Source organism: Elgaria multicarinata, chromosome 17, assembly GCF_023053635.1.
Source record: "Elgaria multicarinata webbii isolate HBS135686 ecotype San Diego chromosome 17, rElgMul1.1.pri, whole genome shotgun sequence".
Classification (NCBI taxonomy): Eukaryota; Metazoa; Chordata; class Lepidosauria; order Squamata; family Anguidae; genus Elgaria; species Elgaria multicarinata.
This window is the reverse complement of record NC_086187.1, coordinates 5,839,468-5,857,910: the sequence shown is the minus strand read 5'-3', so window position 1 is coordinate 5,857,910 and position 18,443 is coordinate 5,839,468. Positions and strand designations below refer to the sequence as shown.

The window sequence follows — 18,443 nt, the reverse complement described above, 5'->3', positions numbered from 1 at the left end:
TGACAACCTACTCCAGATGAAAGGGTGGGTCCTACCCTGTTGATCTTCCTGGATCTCTCGGCGGCTTTTGATACCATTGATCATGGTATCTTACTGGATCGGCTCTGCGAGATGGGAGTAGGAGGCACTGTGTTACAGTGGTTCTGCTCCTACTTGTGGGACCGATCCCAGAGAGTGGTATTGGGGGATTCCTGTTCCACCGTATGGCAATTAAGCTGTGGGGTACCACAGGGTTCTATTCTATCCCCCATGCTGTTCTATATGAAGCCGTTGGGTGAGGTCATTAGGGGTTTGGGGGTTGGGTGCCATCAGTATGCTGATGATGCTCAGCTCTACTTCTCCTTGTCGTTGGAGTCAGCTGGGGCTGTGAAGGTGCTGGACCAGTGCCTGGAGGCTGTAATGGGCTGGATGAGGGCCAATAAACTGAAGCTGAATCCTGATAAGACGGAAGCTCTGTGGATTGGTGGTTCCCGAGTCTGGGAATTGGGTAAGTGACCTGTTCTGGAGGAGGTGGCGCTCCTTCTGAAGGAGCAGGTACGTAGCTTGGGAGTACTCCTAGACCCATCATTGTCACTGGAGGCCCAGGTGGACTCTGTGGCATGGAGTACTTGGGGTCAGCTTCGGCTGATCCGCCAGCTACGGCCTTTCCTAAACAGGGACAACCTAGCCACAGTATTGCATGCACTGGTAACTTCCCGATTAGACTATTGCAATGCACTCTACATAGGGCTGCCCTTGAAGATGATGAGGAAGTTGCAGCTAGTGCAGCAGCTAGACTGCTGGCGGGTACATCTTACAGAGACCACATAACACTGGTCTTAAAGGAACTGCACTGGCTGCCTATACGCTTCTGGTCGGAATTCAAGGTGTTGGTAATGACGTTTAAAGCCCTAAACGGCTCGGGACTCGATACTTGAGAGAGCACCTCTCCTTATATATGCCTGCCTGACCTGAGATCTGTTGGAGAAGCCCTTCTCCGCATCCCACCAATGCAACATCTATGCTATGATGGGACACGGGAGAGGGCTTTCTCTGTGGTGGCACCCCCACTGTGGAATGCCCTCCCCTTGGAGGCCCGACTGGCGCCAACACTGATTTTATTCCGGCGCCAAGTGAAAACATGGCTTTTTAACAAAGCCTTTGATGGTTAAACTCACAAAGATGGCACCATTGTTTTAACTGTTTTAACTGCTTTTGCTGCTTTTAAATTATATATTGTTTTAACTTGGTTCATGGTTTAATTTGTTTTTAACTGTACATATTTATAGTTTTATACTGTATGCTTTTATCTGTACGCCGCTCTGAGATCTTAATGATATAGGGTGGGATCTTACTGTTTTAAATAAGTAAACAATAAATAAATAAATCAGGGGAAGGATGACGCAAGAGAGTCATGGGATTTCCAAAGCAGAAGCAAGGGCGAATTTATCCCCCCACCCCAGCAATGAAACCTACTTTGTGCATGGGCATTCAAGCTTTTCTCTGGCACTACTTGGCAAAAGCCTTTCCCCTATTCTGTATGAAGTGGAAATGCACACAACTGCTACGCCCCCCCCCCCCGCCCAGACGAGGGACTGCCACCAGACCCAGAGGAACCTGAGCCTTTGGGAGAGGTGGTTGCAGAGACATCCCTGTCAGGAGAAAGGGAGCCTGTCTTTGAGGCAGAGGCTGAGAAAACCCCTGACCCCCAGGAGTGTTGTCCCCGCAAGCAACAGGCTCGTAGGCCTCTGGATAGGAAGCTCTGATTGCTACAGCTGAGCTCTGGGTGGAGTCCAGCAGGTCTGGGGCTTGAGAGCCTTCACTGAAAACCCAGCCAACGTTGGAACAACCTGGTCCATCCTGCCTCTACTGTGTACTTTGCCTCCTGAACCTTGCCTGTGATTGATGCTCAGTTTCTGGACCTTTTGGACTGCCTAATGACCCTGGTTCTGGACTGTGTAATGTACCAGACTGATTCACTGAGTTTGACCTCTTGCCTGTTATGGTGGCCACTCCTGTTGTTGCCTGATCCTCTCGTCTAACTGCCTGCCTGTGTTCTGACCGCTGCCTGGATTTAGACCACAGCTGTTGTAATCTGAACCCCCTCAGCCGATCATCTGTAGGCCTGTTTGCTGACTCCACTGCATTTAGAGCTTGCTACAGCCAAAGTAGGACAACAACGCTGAGAAGAGGCTCCTTTGTCCCAGGAGGAGAACCCTGATGGTGGGAGGTCCCCTCCTGTGGGCTTGCCCCACCTGAAGGTTCTCTCCCACACTCCACCTCGCAACACCCTGGGCTATTTTGTCTCACTTGTTCCAGGTCTGGAATAGGCTGGAGGTGTGAGGCTCTGTCTACCAATAGGGCCCCATTCTCTTTCCCAGGAGAAGAGCAGGTGTGTCATTGTCACCGGCATCATCACCATCTCACCATTGCTTCCAAAGGTCCTCGGTGGGACAGGGACAGGATACTGCAGAGTTGCTCTTGGACTAACTGAGAGTCATCTGAGGTACGCAGGATGGCTCCATAGTACTGGTAGAGGAAGATCTGTAGGAGGAAGAAGGAGGAGGAGGACCAGATCAGGCACCTGGATATAAAAAAACTAGAGGTTGAAACACATCAGAGGACCTTACCTGGAGGACCTTCTCTTCTGTTGCTCCCAGACTGTGGAATGGCCTGCCGGAGAAGACTCATCAACTTAACAGTCTTTTAGCATTTAAGAAAGCTATAAAGACTGATCTATTCCGGCAAGCCTATCCAGTGGAATTTTAGGATGTTTTTAGACTGTTTTAGTAATGTATACTTTGTTTTTAATTCAGTTTTATGTATTTTATACTTATTGTTGTTCCCTGCCTCAATCCAAACAGAGAGGTGGGTAAGAATTATTATTATTATTATTATTGGTCTTTTCAGCAATAAATTCATTTGTAGCCTCTGAGACTATTCTCTCTCTGTGTATTCATAGAATCATAAAATAGCAGAGTTGGAAGGGGCCTACAAGGCCATCGAGTCCAACCCCCTGCTCAATGCAGGAATCCACCCTAAAGCATCCCTGACAGATGCTTGTCCAGCTGCCTCTTGAAGGCCTCTAGTGTGGGAGAGCCCACCACCTCCCTAGGTAACTGGTTCCATTGTCGTACTGCTCTAACAGTTAGGAGGTTTTTCCTGATGTCCAGCTGGAATCTGGCTTCCTTTATCTTGAGCCCGTTATTCCGTGTCCTGCACTCTGGGAGGATCGAGAAGAGATCCTGGCCCTCCTCTGTGTGACCACCTTTTAAGTATTTGAAGAGTGCTCTCATGTCTCCCCTCCATCTTCTCTTCTCCAGGCTAAACATGCCCAGTTCTTTCAGTCTCTCTTCATAGGGCTTTGTTTCCAGACCTCTGATCATCCTGGTTGCCCTCCTCTGAACACGCTCCAGCTTGTCTGCATCCTTCTGGAGCATGTTCAGAGGAGGGCAACTAGGATGATCAGGGGTCTGGAAACAAAGCCCTATGAAGAGAGACTGAAAGAACGGGGCATGTTCATCTTGGACCTCCACCTGCCACCTTGCACCTTTAGCTGGGCAATGCCCAGACACCCGGTCAGAGAGCATGAAGGTGTCCTGCTGCTCCTGCTGTCGGCTCTTGGAGGCACAAGATGGAGCAGGCAACTGGATCAGGAGCAGCACCACTGGTGCCAGCTGGGACTGGCAGTGGATTCCAGTCCTGCAGCTAAAGTGGAAACCCAACTACCCCAGCAGCCCTGACTGGGAGCAACTGGCAGGATGAATCGACATGCCAAGAAAGCCTTTCTGGATGCTCCAGCTCACTACGGGCAGCACCTCCGCTTTGACACAAGGAGCCAGTTGGGAATGGCTCCCCTGGTCTCCCTATTCACTAGACGAGGCTGAGGGACTCTCCTCAGAGTTAAAGGGCAGTGGCACCTCCTGGATGGATATGAGTGGGCCCCAGCGCAAAAGGACACGGACTCTCAAGTCACTGTAGCTGGAGGCTTTGGTCTCCAAGGGCTCCAAGGGCTCCTGGCCCTCTCTCTGCCTTTAGGGGCGCTTCGTTCTTCAATTGCCCGGCTCTTTTAAGAATGATCTTGTTAGCTGTTCCAAAAGCGTCAGTCCACAATCATGTCACACATCATCCCACAGGGGTACTAAGGGAGCCCGGCCTCTTTATTCCTTAAAAGATGTCACTAACACAATCAGAGGAGAACATGGACCTTTGACACCCAGAGCTAGAGTAAGAGGTATCACCACAATTCAAGTCTATAACTTAGTCTCCTTTTTGGGTTCAAGGGAAGGAAGCAATGGAATAGGAAGGCTAAAGCTGCGAATCAGCCGAGGCTAGCGAGGGATGCTAAAAGCAACAAAAAATCTTTCTTCAGGAACGGGCATAGTAAAAGACAGGAAAGACATGGTGGTTCAGCTACTCAACAAGGATGGCAAATTGATAACAGATGACAAAGAAAAATCCAAAGTGCTCAATTCCTACCTTGGTTCAGTTTTCTCCCAAAAGCAGATCTATGACCCCGCCCCCCGGGCAAAAATGTACAAGCTGAAGGGGCAAGATTGAAGCTTGAGACTGATAAACAAATGGTCACGGAACACCTAATTTCTTTGAATGAGTTCAGATCTCCAGGTCCCAATGAATGGCATCCTAGAGTAATAAAAGAACTGGCAGAAGAACCCTCAGAACCACTGACTATTGTCTTTGTGAAATCATGGAAGACGGGTGAAGTGCTGGATGATGGAAGGAGGGTTAATGTTGTCCATACCTTCAAAAAGGGCAAAAAGGAGGAACCTGGCAAATGCAGCTCAGTCAGTCTGACATCCATCCCTGGGACATTTTTGGAGCAGTTTATAAAACAATGCATTGATTACTAGAAGCCACCATGGACTTGCCAATAACAAATCCTGCCAAACCAATCTGATCACATCCTTGTGGACTATGGGAATGCTGTAGACATAATATATCTTGACTTCAGCAAAGCTTTTGACAAAGTACCACATGACATTCTGATTAGCAAACTAGCTAAAAGTGGGCTAGATGGAACAACTATTAGGTGGATCCACAGTTGGCTACAGAATTGGACACAAAGAGTGCTTATCAATGGCACTTTTTCAAACTGGGGGGAGGTAATGAGCGGGGTACCACAGGGCTCAGTCCTGTGATCAGTGCTCTTCAACATTGTTATTAATGACTTGGACGAGGAGGTGCAGGAAATGTTTATCAAATCTGCAGATGACATAAAATTGGATGGGATACTAACACCCTTGGAATTGTTGTAGATCACAAACTGAATATGAGCCAACAGTGTGATGTGGCTGCAAAAAAAGCAAATGCTATTTTGGGCTGCATTCATAGACATATAGCTTCCAAATTGCGCGAGGTACTGGTTCCCCTCTATTCAGCACTGATTAGGCCTCATCTTGAGTATTGCATCCAGTTCTGGACACCACACTTCAAGAAGGATGCAGATAAGCTGGAGGGGGTTCAGAGGAGGGCAACGATAATGATCAGGGGTCTGGAAACAAAGCCCTATGTGGAGAGACTGAAAGAACTGGGCAGGTTTAGCCTGGAGGAGAGAAGACTGAGGGGAGACATGAGAGCACTCTTCCAATACTTGAAAGGTTGTCACACAGAGGAAGGGCAGGATCTCTTCTCGATCCTCCCAGAGTGCAGGACACAGAATAATGGACTGAAGTTACAGGAAGCCAGATTCTGGCTGAACACCAGGAAAAACCTCCATACTGTTAGAGCAGTACCACAATGGAACCAGTGACCTAGGGAGGTTGTGGGCTCTCCCACTCTAGAGGCATTCAAGAGGCAGCTGGACAGCCGTCTGTCAGAGATGCTTTAGTGTGGATTCCTGCACTGAGCAGTGGGTTGGACTCGATGGCCTTATAGGCCCCTTCTGGCTCTACTATTCTATGTTTCTATGAGAGATTATTCACTATTTTCTTCTCAAGTCCAAAATATATTTTCAAACTAGAAGCAGATAATCTTGTCTACAATTCCCCGCCTCCCCGCCCCGGTGTGTGGGGACTAGCTGGGGCTTCTCAGTGATCAAGGGTGTTGCAGACCAGATCCCACCAGAACAGCTTCTCTGCAAATAAGGACTAGAGATTTTCTTTTTATTCTCTTATTTTATACCAAATTGAGATGAACAAACAGAGCACAATTTTCTGCTGATGCAACTGACTGAGAGGGAAGGCCTAACTACTACTGACAAAAAGCATGGCAATACTTCCAGTTTCACTTTCCTGAGGAAAACACACACACCACGAATCCTTTAGAGTGTCAGCAAGGGACCAGCATTCTTCACACACAATATCTTAGTCCTTCTACTGCTGTTATTACTCTGATTATAATAATACAATCCCCAGGCTGAAAACTGATGCTAAAGCAGCGTCCAGGGTTGAAACATGTTGAGCCCTGGAGGTACCCACCAAATGGCCAAATTCTGGGCCTCAGTCCTGGCATTGTCTAGTGAGGCTACGCTAGGACTTGTGGTGGTGGTGGACTTGAGAACCTCCATGAGATACCTTCTCTAAGGGTAGCCAGCACAGAACTGACCGTGGTTACCCCCGCCAAACCTTGCTGACATCACGGAAGGCAGAGAGCCACATCTCCCACAAACATCGTGGCTGGCAGCCGGCGGGCCCTCCTCCTGGGGCCCAGAGAGCAGAACGCTAGATGCAGCTACTCACCTTTTCAGGGCTTTGGCTGTCGCATTTTGTGTCCCCTTTCACTAGCTCCTGATGGAGTTCCTGAAAGCAAGCCTTATCCGTGACATCGATCAAGAGCCGCTCCACAAACTGTCAGGAAGAAGTGGGGAAATCAGGCCAACCGCTTGCTGGGTCCGGCTGAGGCTCGTCCAGCTCAGCAGTTGGCCTCCAGAGGTGGTGGCGCCCAGCAAGGGACGAATGCCCCAAGCGTGGGCCGAGGCCACAAAACGGGGCTCACAGGTGGGGATGTTCTTATGGCAGACATCTCCTACGCCCAAGGCGTCGTTTCCACACGCATCTTTCCTTCCTCTCGCTGGGGCAGATAAAGGTCTTGTGCACTCTGGGTCCAATGATGGCTACAGTGGTTTTCTAGGGTCACCAGCCAAAAATGGTGGGAGAAGAAAACAGGCACTAAAGCAACTGCTGCAGCTAAGCCTCTTCTGCCCCGAGGGAAGGAAGGAAGGAAGGAAGGAAGGAAGGAAGGAAGGAAGGAAGGAAGGAAGATGTCAAGATACCTTTTTCGGCATAAAGTACGCTACTATCTTCAAGTGAGTCCCCCTCCCCGCTGCCCACAGTGATCAGCTCAGACGCCTCAAAGGCTGCAGCTCACAAGGAGAGCACAAGGCTGGACAACCACCTGTCAGGGATGCTTTAGGGTGGATTCCTGCCTTGAGCAGGGCGTTGGACTCGATGGCCTTGGAGGCCCCTTCCAACTCTGCTATTCTATGATTCTATGCTTCTCCCCATCACATGGCCACTAAAGCAGCAGCAGCAGCAGCAGCAAGCTGAGGGCGGGTGGTTTCCCTTCATTCCATCTCCTTCCCTGGCCTGATCTCTTCAAATCCGATCACCTGTGGCTTGGTCCTGTCTTGCATCCATCTCTGCCAGCAAAGAACACCTCTCCTACTAGCCCGTGGGGGTGGGGGGTGGGGACACGCGCTATGGAGGAGGGAAGCCTCGGGGGACAAGCGATGAACGCAGCGGAATGCCTCTCCGTGGTTGGCCGTCTACGCTGACTTCCGATGGAGTGGCTGGCTGGCTGTGGGGCCCACGTGGAGTGGGAAGCAGGAAGAGACCTTGGCTCCCCCCCCCCGCATCAGCTGCTCCTCAGCCGGAGGATGCTGGGGGGCACTTCAAGCAGGGGCCACCCCAGCAAACATCCCCTCTGGGCCTCCCTTATTCCTACCACCCACCCACCCACCCTCATGCCACCTCCATTCAGTTGTGCCCAAAGGAATCTGCTCGCCTTAGCGGGTGGTGGTGGTGTCCCCAAGTCACATAGCACGAAACTCCAATGGGCTCAGAACTGTGGTGAGGGACGGAGACCATTGCAAGCCCTCGCTGGCCATGGCAATGCAGGAGGACTCAGCGATGCACCCGCCTCCCGCCTGTGCCCGCTAATAACTCCTGGCCCCTTTTCCAAGGTGGGAAAAAGCCCAGGCCAGATTCAGTGGGAACCTGGCCAAGGAAGAAGAGCCCTCACCATACCTCCACCAGCTTCTGCTCCCACACGTCGATCTTGAAGGTGTCACTCTCGGTGAAAGCTGTGCAGGTGAGGAAGGGAATCGTTCAGGGCCAAGGTGCGCAACAGAGATTATGGGTGGCCTTAGATGGCTCTGTGGAGAAGGGGCCTTCCTTTCCAGCATAGGCTCAATGCTGATGGCACTCTACAAGCTTATGGCTCAAGGATTTACAAAGTCAGAGCTCAAACGTCCAACGTGCCCGCTGGACTGTGCAAAATAAATATGCCTGCTGATACAGCAGGCGGACCCTTGGCTGAGCTGCTGTGCCAGGCCCACTGGGCTGCACAGGCATTTCACAGCCCGTCCCCGCCTGCCACCCCAGCTTCCTCGGAGCAGCCCTGATCCCAAACAGAGGAGGCCCTTTGAATTAGATCAACCCTGTTCCCACGACAAGCGGACTCAGCGCAAGGGTCTCTGGGAGAATGGTGGTTTGTACCTTTGTTTGCCAGTTTCCCCAAGACACAGAGGATGCTACGGTACGGGAGCAGCCGGCCTCGGAAGCCCTCCAGGAGCTTGGTCAACACGTCTGCCGGGAAGTGGCTCCACAAGGCCACCAGGATGTCACCAGCCGCGTCCTGATACAGGTCCTGAAGATCCTGCAGCAACCGGGGGGGAGGGGGGGGAGGCAGAAGCGTCACGCTGGGGGCAATCTGAGAGTTGCACGCACTGCCGGCACCGGCAGCACCCGCCTCTCGTGTCTGCTCTTGCCAGCAATGGCTTCTCCTGAGCAACGGAGTCGGGTGGAACGTGGCACAGCAATAGCCACAGCGCCGCTCCTCTGAGTGGACGGGACTCTTGCCCTGCTGGAGTGGCGGAGTCACACTAGCCTATTCCTTTCCTAACCACATTCTTAGGCTACCCAATTATCAAAACATATTTTATTGGCTTACAATAAAAGATGAAACTATCAAATATACCAAGAAGACTAGAAAGCCATAAAATCTAACACAGCCTATAACCAGTCACTATAGCAAACTCACCAGAAATTTCAAAACTTCAGAAAAGTTTTGAAAAAACCAAAAGTGGTGTTTTTTTTTTTTTAACATTAGAAGCTTAAAAAGTTTTGAGGCAAAAGCACAACATAGGTGCCAGGCAGGAATTTGGGAAAGGGATTCCCTAACTTGGTGTCACCACTGAAAATAGACACTTGCCCGGGGGGGGGGGGGAAGGGGGGCACTGATGCCCGGAAGCCCCAGAAGCTCCGCTGCTTTGCTTGGGAGTGAACAGAGCCTATCAGCCGGCCTGCGACCCAGCGGCGCTTTGGAAGGGTCGGCCCACTCTGGCTGGAAAAGGCGGCACCTCAGGCTTAGGAGGAGGGTCCCTGGAGAAAGGCTGGCCGGCAGGTGCTGCCCCTTTCTGCACGGTGGCTTTGGCCTGATTCCCCGCTCGAGCAATGACTGAAACTCCATCCAGACAAGACAGAGGTGCTCTGGGTCAGTCGAAGCGAGGGGCCCTGAGCTCTGGGGAGCCCCATCAGTCCCGTCTCCCCATGACTGTACGTCTCACTGGGCAGGGAGGGCAGGAAGCAACGACCAGCCCTGACTGGGTATTCCTGGGGGAGGCACCAGCTCACAGGCACGGAATGCCCTCCATGAGCCTCTGGAGAAGAACTTCTTCATACAGCACACAAAGTCAATTGTGGACGTTGCTATCACAAGTTGTAGTGATGGCCTGCCAACTTGCATGTCTTGAAATCCATGGAGGAGGAGGAAGAGGAGGAGGAGGAGGAGGCAGAGGCGGCTATCCATGGCTTGCAGTCAGGATGGCTGCACATTACCTCCAGTACTGGAGGCAGGATTTCTCTCCATCCAGGTTTCTGGGGAATGCAAGTGGGAGGGTGCTATTCACCCGTGTCTTCCTAGCAAGCTTCGCACTGGGGCACCTGGCTGGCCACTGTGCACACCGAATGATGGGCTAGACAGGCCTTTGGTCTGATCCAGCATGGCTTTTAAGAACATCATTAGAGGAACTGGCATGAAATAATGGTCAAAATGACCTGGATAGTATTCAAAGAGAGAATGCTGATATAAAGGCCAATCACTCAGGCCAAAAAGATATTTGAGTAATGAACAGGTATGAGGCTGTCTTATTATTCCAGGTCAAAAGTGTACTTAAAATTTCTGCTTATCAATTAATGAGCAAAAAATATTGTGTAAGGAATACACATCAAAAAGCTTGTCTAGAAAAAAATATAGACTGAAGTTTAATTAGCAAATTTTGAGTAAAGGAAATTATCTGGAAGGTATAATTAAAAATTGATGTCATCAAGCCAGAAAGGTGTACGTGAAACACCTATATGAACATTCCAATTTTTAAAGGAATGTTTAACAACAATGAGATGTAAGCCCTAATTTATGGGACAGTTGATAACATTAGTTATGAGGTAACTTCTACACAAAAAATTGTATAAATACATGCTGATTTCAGAATACAGGAGCTTCTTACTAGAAGCATATTGGTTGCAGTAAAAAGATTGGAGTAAAAGGACTTTCAGAGAAAATGCAGCTTCTCAAGAGGGAAGTGGCTGGATGGCTGTGGACTGGCCACGATGTGGCAAAGGGCCTCAAGCTGCTCTCCTTTCGCACCCAATCGCGGGTGTCGATCGCCCTCTGGTGAATCTCAGATATACCTGCTCAAGTTTGGGAAACAAGCTAGTTGGATGGAGCGGGAAGAAGAGCCTCACTCTATATTTCATAGAATCATAGAATAGCAAAGTTGGAAGGGGCCTACAAGGCCATCGAGTCCAACCCCCTGCTTAATGCAGGAATCCACCCTAAAGCATCCCTGACAGATGGTTGTCCAGCTGCCTCTTGAAGGCCTCTAGTGTGGGAGAGCCCACAACCTCACCAGGCTACTGATTCCATTGTCGTACTGCTCTAACAGTCAGGAGGTTTTTCCTGATGTCCAGCTGGAATCTGGCTTCCTTTATCTTGAGCCCGTTATTCCGTGTCCTGCACTCTGGGAGGATCGAGAAGAGATCCTGGCCCTCCTCTGTGTGACAACCTTTTATGTATTTGAAGAGTGCTCTCATGTCTCCCCTCCATCTTCTCTTCTCCAGGCTAAACATGCCCAGTTCCTTCAGTCTCTCTTCATAGGGCTTTGTTTCCAGACCCCTGATCATCCTGGTTGCCCTCCTCTGAACACACTCCAGCTTGTCTGCGTCCTTCTTGAAGTGTGGAGCCCAGAACTGGACGCAATAGAGAGTAACCAGTACCTCATGTGATTTGGAAGCTATACTTCTATTAATGCAGCCCAAAATAGCATTTGCCTTTCTTGCACCCATATTGCACTGTTGGCTCATATTCAGCTTGTGATCTACAACAATTCCAAGATCTTTCTCGTTTGTAGTATTGCTGAGCCAAGTATCCCCCATCTTGTAACTGCCTTTGGTTTCTATTTCCTAAATGTAGAACTTGGCATTTGTTCCTATTAAATTTCATTCTGTTGTTTTCAGCCCAGCACTCTAGCCTATCAAGATCACGTTGAAGTTTGTTTCTGTCTTCCAGGGTATTAGCTATCCCACCCAATTTGGTGTCATCTGCAAATTTGATAAGCGTTCCCTGCACCTCCTTGTCCAAATCATTAATAATTTTTTTGAAGAGCACTGGGCCCAGGACTGAGCCCTGCGGTACCCCACTCGTTGCCTCTCCCCAGTTTGAGAAGGTTCCATTGATAAGTACTCTTTGAGTCCGATTCTGTAGCCAACTGTGAACCCACCTAATAGTTGTTGCATCTAGCCCGCTTTTAGCTAGTTTGTTAATCAGAATATCATGGGGCACTTTGTCAAAAGCTTTGCTGAAGTCAAGATATATGACATCCACAGCATTCCCACAGTCCACAAGGGAGGTTACCCGATCAAAAAAAGAGATCAAATTAGTCTGACAGGACTTGTTCCTGACAAATCCATATTGGCTTCTAGTGATCACCGCATTGATTTCAAGGTGTTTACAGATTTTCTTTATAAACTGCTCCAGAATTTTCCCAGGGATGGATGTCAGACTGGCTGGTCTGTAGTTCCCAGGTTCCTCCTTTTTGCCCTTTTTGAAGATAGGGACAACGTTAGCCCTCCTCCAGTCGTCCGGCACCTCACCCATCTTCCATGATTTTGCAAAGATAATAGACAAAGGTTCTGAGAGTTCTTCCGCTGGCTCCTTCATTACTCTAGGATGCAGTTCATCGGGCCCTGGAGATTTGAACTCATTCAAGGAAATTAGGTGTTCTTTGACCATTTGTTTATCAATCTCAAATTGCAATCCTGCCCCCTCAACTTCTGCCTCACTTTCTCCAGGGGGGTCATAGACCCGCTTTTGGGAGAAGACAGAGGCAAAGTAGGAATTGAGCACTTCAGCCTTTTCTTTGTCGTCTGTTGTCAATTTGCCATCCTCATTAAGCAGTTGAACCACCATTTCTTTCCTCTGTCTTTTACTACTCACATATCTGAAGAAAGCCTTTTTATTGCTTTTAGCATCCCTCGCTAATCTCAGCTCATTCTGAGCTTTAGCCTTCCTGACGTCATTTCGGCACTTCTGCGCCACTTGTCTGTACTCTTCTTTTGTAGCCTGGCCTTCCTTCCACTTCCTATATGTATCCTTTTTTGTTTTTAGGTCATCTCTAAGCTTTTTGTGGAGCCACATTGGTTTCCTCTGTTGTCTTCTATCTTTTCCCCTTGTTGGAATTGTTTGTAACTGTGCCTTTAAAATTTCATTTTTTAGATACTCCCACCCATCCTGCACTCCCTTTCTCATTAGGCTCATTTGCCACGGGACCTTAGTTATCATAGTTCTGAGTTTATTAAAATCAGCTTTCCTAAAATCCAGAGTACGTGTATGCCTACACTCAACTTTTGTCTCCTTCATAATCAAGATTTCAAGTATGACGCGGTCACTTTCCCCCAGAGTTCCCGTAACTGCCACTTTATCCACTAAGTCATCCCTATTGGTCAATATCAAGTCAAGGATTGCCGATCCTCTAGTTCCTTCCTCCACTTTCTGTAGGAGAAAGCTATCACCCATACATGTCAGGAATTTCTTGGAAGGGCCACTTTTGGCATCTGTTTTGTCATCTTGGCTCTTACCGTGGTCCTCAGCATATCTTCAGCGGCCAGTTTGATGAGGACGTTAGCCAGTTTGTAGTCTATGCTACTGGCTGACTTGATCACAGCTTGCAGGATCTGATTAATGCACAAGCGATGCTTTGGAGAAATCTACAGAATGGAAGGGAACACAAAAGGGAAACAACAGGGTTATGTGAAGTGCTGTGGGTGGGGACACACAGACACACAGACACACAGAAGGTACAGCATCGGTCTGAGCACAAGCCTTATTATTATTATTATTATTATTATTATTATTTTATTACATTTCTATACTGTCCAATAACTAAAGCTCTCTGGGGGTTCACATGATAAAATGCAAATATTAAAACCTTAAAATGCAACATGATACAACTTTCAAACATTTGAAGAATTTCCAAATCAATGCACACAGAGGATAAACCAAAGAGCCCCAATGTGAGCATAAACCTCATAGTATCACAGATAACTGAACCATAACAGTTGAAAGGGGCCTTGGTGGCCATCTAGTCCAACCCCCTGTTCAACACAGGCAATCTTCATCCGAAATCTACCCTCCTGTAACTTAGACCTGTTAGATCGAGTTCTGTCCTCCGGAGCATCAGAGAACAGAGTCCCAGCTGCATTCAGGTCTTTGAAGACCGTGCTATCCTGCCACCCTCCCCCCCCCCCCTGCAAGCTAAACATACCCAGTTCTTTCCACCTTGCCTCCTAGGACTTGTTTCCTAACCCTCTGGTCTTTCCCCCATGGTCTCAGCATGGTCCATTGGCCACTGATCTTGCCAACATGCCTCTCCTTAAATCGCTACACAGGCTCCCTGTCTGCTGCCGGATCCAGCCCAAACCCTTTGCCCTGACCTCCAAGGCCATGCATGGCCTAACCCCCACCCCACCATCTCTCCCACTGTCTCTCTTTCAGGCATGCCTGTGAAGGTCTCTCCCTCAGCTGTCCAAAGGTCTCCTGCTGCTGCCTCAAAAGACCCTACCCTTTCTCCCTCTGTGTCCTGTCTTACGCCTGGAGTTGCCCCCACTCTTAAGAACACTTAAGAGATACCACCACTGTTGCTTCCTTTTATGGATGGTTTCCTCCCAGGGCAAATAGCGCTCCTGTCCCTCTGATTCAGATCAGGACTGTGATGAAGTCAAACTGTGAAGGCCCCACCTAGCATGGTTCCAACTGGGCTCTCCTTCTTCCCACAGCTTTTATTTATTTGGGGTGTGTTTTGTGTTTTTTAAATCAAGCAAAATCTAATGATGCACACAGAATCAAGGAACAGTAGAGTCGGAAGGGGCCTATAAGGCATCACCTTATGTCTAGCTTGTAATATCCGGTTCTTTTCTTGTTCGGGGCTTGCAGGACTGGGCACAGCAAGCCATGGATGAGTCCCACCCCTTTACTGGTCTGAAAGGTTTTACTCTAATATGGAATTTTGAACTTAAAGAATGGAGCTGGGTTATTATGGTCTTGAGTAACAGCTGATGCTTTGATGGATTCGCCCCCCGCCCCCAAACAGCTGCACGTATTGGCCGCATGCAAGCAAACTCCTCGCGCTGAGTTTAGCTACTCTGCTGGCCTGGAGGAGGAGCAGACCCAGAGCCATCCCAGCTGCAATCGATGGTGCTAAGCCAGTGCGCAGGCGCTCTCATGCGCGCATCCCACCCAAACAGGGCCAGCCCTCTCAAGAGGCAGGGTGACCCCCTACGTGGCGGAGCGGGAGGAGCAGCACATGGTGCACTCCCCCTCCCCACCAGGAGGGGTCCCCACTGCTCTTCACTGGAGCGAGGTGGTGGCACTAGCAGGTGGTCCAGAGACCCCCGCCAGCCCTGCTCACCCATGGTGGCCAATACCGCGGCTGGTGAGGCTCCTCCAGCAGCTGCCCACCCTCCTTTTCTCTCTCAGGGCATCCTCCAAGTGAGGCAGAAGGTGGGTGGCTGCTCTGGGGGACCTGCCCCCCTCTGGCTCCTTTTAAGAGCCCACTTGGAGAGAGCCAGTGGGCAGGTGGGTGGGCAGGCAGGCAGGCAGGCGGGCTCTCTGGAGGGCCACTTTGGCTGCAAGAGTGACTGCCGTGGCTCTCCAGGAAGCAGGCGCTTTGGCTCGCTCAGAGGGGTTACATGGAGCCAAAGGGAGGGAGGACAGCCGCTGCAGGGGGGTTGTGACCACAGGGGCAGCCGCTGGGGGTGCCCAGTGGTGCCTCCTCACTTCAGGTGGTGGGAGGGCTTGTGCTTCTGCTGCACCCACACCCTTGCCCAGTGCAGCGGGGCAGCACTCTGGGCATGCCCCGCTCTGAGGAGGGGAAGGGGCTGATTCGGCGCTTCTGCTGCCCCGGTCCTTCATGGGTGGATCAAGGTGTCCCTCTCTAGCTCGTTGGACCAGCAGTGGAGGCCACAGCCCCTCGGAAAGAGAAGTTTTCATTTGCCCCCACAAGACCTCAGGCACACCAACGCCTTCTGGCAAGAGTGCACAAGGGTAGGTCCCACACCTCGAAACGGGGTTGGACTGATTCTTCTGATCAGCAGGGACACCATCCCAAGCAGATCTCTATGCACTGGTGTGTGTCAGGGGGATTCTCCCATGGGCCGATGAATTCCAGTGAGACCCTGAGCCCAGGACATGTGCTAGTATGATGAAACCGGCTCTACTTCATTAGTGTTACATGGTGGAGCCAGTCGTCCTTAAAACCTGGTTTTGCAGAGCCTGGAAAAACATACTTCTGGGTAGGGGTGGGGTAGAACCAAAGTCATCCATGAGAAAGGCTTATTGCCCACTCCTCTCCAGGCTCCCCCTGCTACATTGTAGGAATGGGAATGGGAATGAACTAATGCGGCAGATCTCTATTTTTATAAACCGGAGATGCGCAGCTGGTAACAGCAAAGTAAAGAATATAAGCTCCCTCCAGAAATGCACAGCATCAGAGAAGCAAAGTAGGACAGCATCAGAGAATCTAAATAACAATGGAATGGGCTAGAAAAAGGACTGATGAGGGTGAAGGGGCAGCCCCACTCCTTGAGTGCACCCTCCACCCCAAATTCGCCCCATGCTAGCAAACTGTCACTGAGTTATAACTTTCTACCTTATTTACTCTAAACATCAGAGAAGCGAAACGAAGTAACACAACATCAGAGAAGCGAAGTAAGGCAGCCATAAGGAAGTGCCTAATGAAGGCTCCCAATGGAATGGGCTAGGAAAAGGACTGATAAGGGGAGGGGCACCTGCATCCCTTGAACATGTCACAGTCAGGTTACAGAGGCACACCCAGGATTTAATGCAGGCGAGCGGGGGCACATGGCACAGCAAGCGCATGGAAGCTGCTTCAACTAAAAGGAACACAGTGAAATGACTCTGTGATAGTGATACTGTGGTTTTCCAAGGTGGACGCCGCTGGTTGGGTGCGTGCTGGCCACGACATCATGTGGCGCCAAGCACCTCACCATGCACCCAAGCAGCCCTATGGACACAGCCCCCCGGTTGCCAAAAAAGAAGCTGACCATCCCTCTTTTTTGAGGGACCTTCCCACTAGATATGGGATAGGAATTGGCCCAAGAGAAAGTCAGGATGAGAACGAAAAACATAGACAGCGAGATGGTTTGAGATGTCATGCGTCTGCCCTCTAATCCCCAATTCACTTTTGAGCAGCATTAAAACAAACAGGCAAAGAACCAGCTGAAAGAGGCCCAAAGAGCGCCAAAGGGGGCCCCTACCTTGTGGATGCTCTGGCGGTACTTGCAGATGGCCCGCAGGACCCCGGCCACCTTGGTCTCAGCCAAGGCACACAGGTTGTCTGTGGACTCTTGCACCAGGGAAGGGCCATTTCCTTCTCTGAGATTCCTCAAGTTGAAAAAACAGATCTGTGATTCTGCCAAAGAGGAAGAACAGAGCTTAGGTCAGCAAATGGTACATACTGTAGCCACCAAGATGAGTAGAGATAGCCTTAGCTCTTCCTCCATGAATTTGTCCAGTCCCCTTTTAAAGCCATCCCAATTTGTGGCTATCACGACATCTCATAGTTTAACCATGTGCTGTTTGAAGAAGGCCTTCCTTTGGTCTGTTCAGAATCTCCCACCATCTGGCTTCACTGGATGACCCTGCTGGGTTCTAGTAAAACTTACCCACTTTTCTACACTGCACATACTTAAACACCCCCCTACCATGTTCCCCCTCAATTGCATTTTCCTAAATGAAACAGCCCCAAATATTTTAACTTTTCTCCAGCTCTACAATATTTTTCTTGGGGTGCAGTGACCAGGACATAGTGACCATGTTCGCACCATTATGATAATGCCAGTTTTATTTTCAGTTCCTCTCCTAATAATCCCTAGCATGGAGTCCACCTTTCTTCACAGCTGCTGCACACATCAGGCTGGCATTTTGATTGAGCTTGTCCACCATGACCTGGTCAGTTTCCTGGTCAGTTTCTCCTTTAGTGTCATCTGCAGACTTGGCCCTGCCCTTGCTCACCCCCTTACCCCTGATAATTTGTGAACAAGTTAAAAAGCAAAGGCCCCAACACAGATCCTTGGGGGAGGGGGGACCCCACTGTTTACACACACACACACACACACACACACACACACAGTGTGAAAACTGAGCATTTCTTCTATTCTCTGCTTCCTCATATTTAACTAGACACCAGTCCTTAAGGCAAATACCCGACTGCAAACTGATAGTCAATTTTGCCGTTTCTTTGAGCCACCTTGGAATTTTTTTATGAGTGAATCAATAAACGTTCTATAATCACAAGATTTGCCTTTCTGAATCAGAACAAGCTGAAGGTCTACTTAGCCTAGTATAGAGACACAGGCTACAAAGACAGCATCATGTCTGTGATTTTGTATGGTTCTTTTTTGGGGACCTCTTGAACGACTGCAAATGTGGCGTTATTCTACCACTCTTCTTTAGTAATAAAAAAATCTAGGAGGTTTGTATTGGCTTTAGGTTTGATAGTTGCCACCTTGAATGAATGAATAAATGAATGAATAAAAAGTTACAACTTAGACCTATTGAAAGCAGTAGAACACGTCCAAGTGATCATCATCAGTACCTGTGAGACTGGACCTTCTGTGCAGAGATTGAAATGGGAACTCAAAATCACAGTAGACAAGGGCTGAACCCCAGCCTTGGGCAGAGTGTTTATTAAGACAGAGCCAAATGCCTCT

The 18,443-nt window shown here is 49.5% G+C and overlaps 1 protein-coding gene across 1 annotated transcript in view; it reads right to left on the bottom strand.

Moving 5' to 3' along the window:
- Positions 1–18,443, bottom strand: part of LOC134410257 (maestro heat-like repeat family member 5) — a 90,506-nt gene that overhangs the window by 41,111 nt on the left and 30,952 nt on the right. Inside the window, exons 5-10 of the mRNA XM_063143428.1 lie at positions 16,989–17,143; positions 13,293–13,421; positions 8,655–8,814; positions 8,184–8,239; positions 6,678–6,785; positions 2,407–2,523 (exon numbers count right to left, since the gene is read on the bottom strand). Of these exons, the coding sequence (XP_062999498.1) occupies positions 2,407–2,523; positions 6,678–6,785; positions 8,184–8,239; positions 8,655–8,814; positions 13,293–13,421; positions 16,989–17,143 (725 nt within the window). The remainder of the gene's footprint in view (positions 1–2,406; positions 2,524–6,677; positions 6,786–8,183; positions 8,240–8,654; positions 8,815–13,292; positions 13,422–16,988; positions 17,144–18,443) is intronic.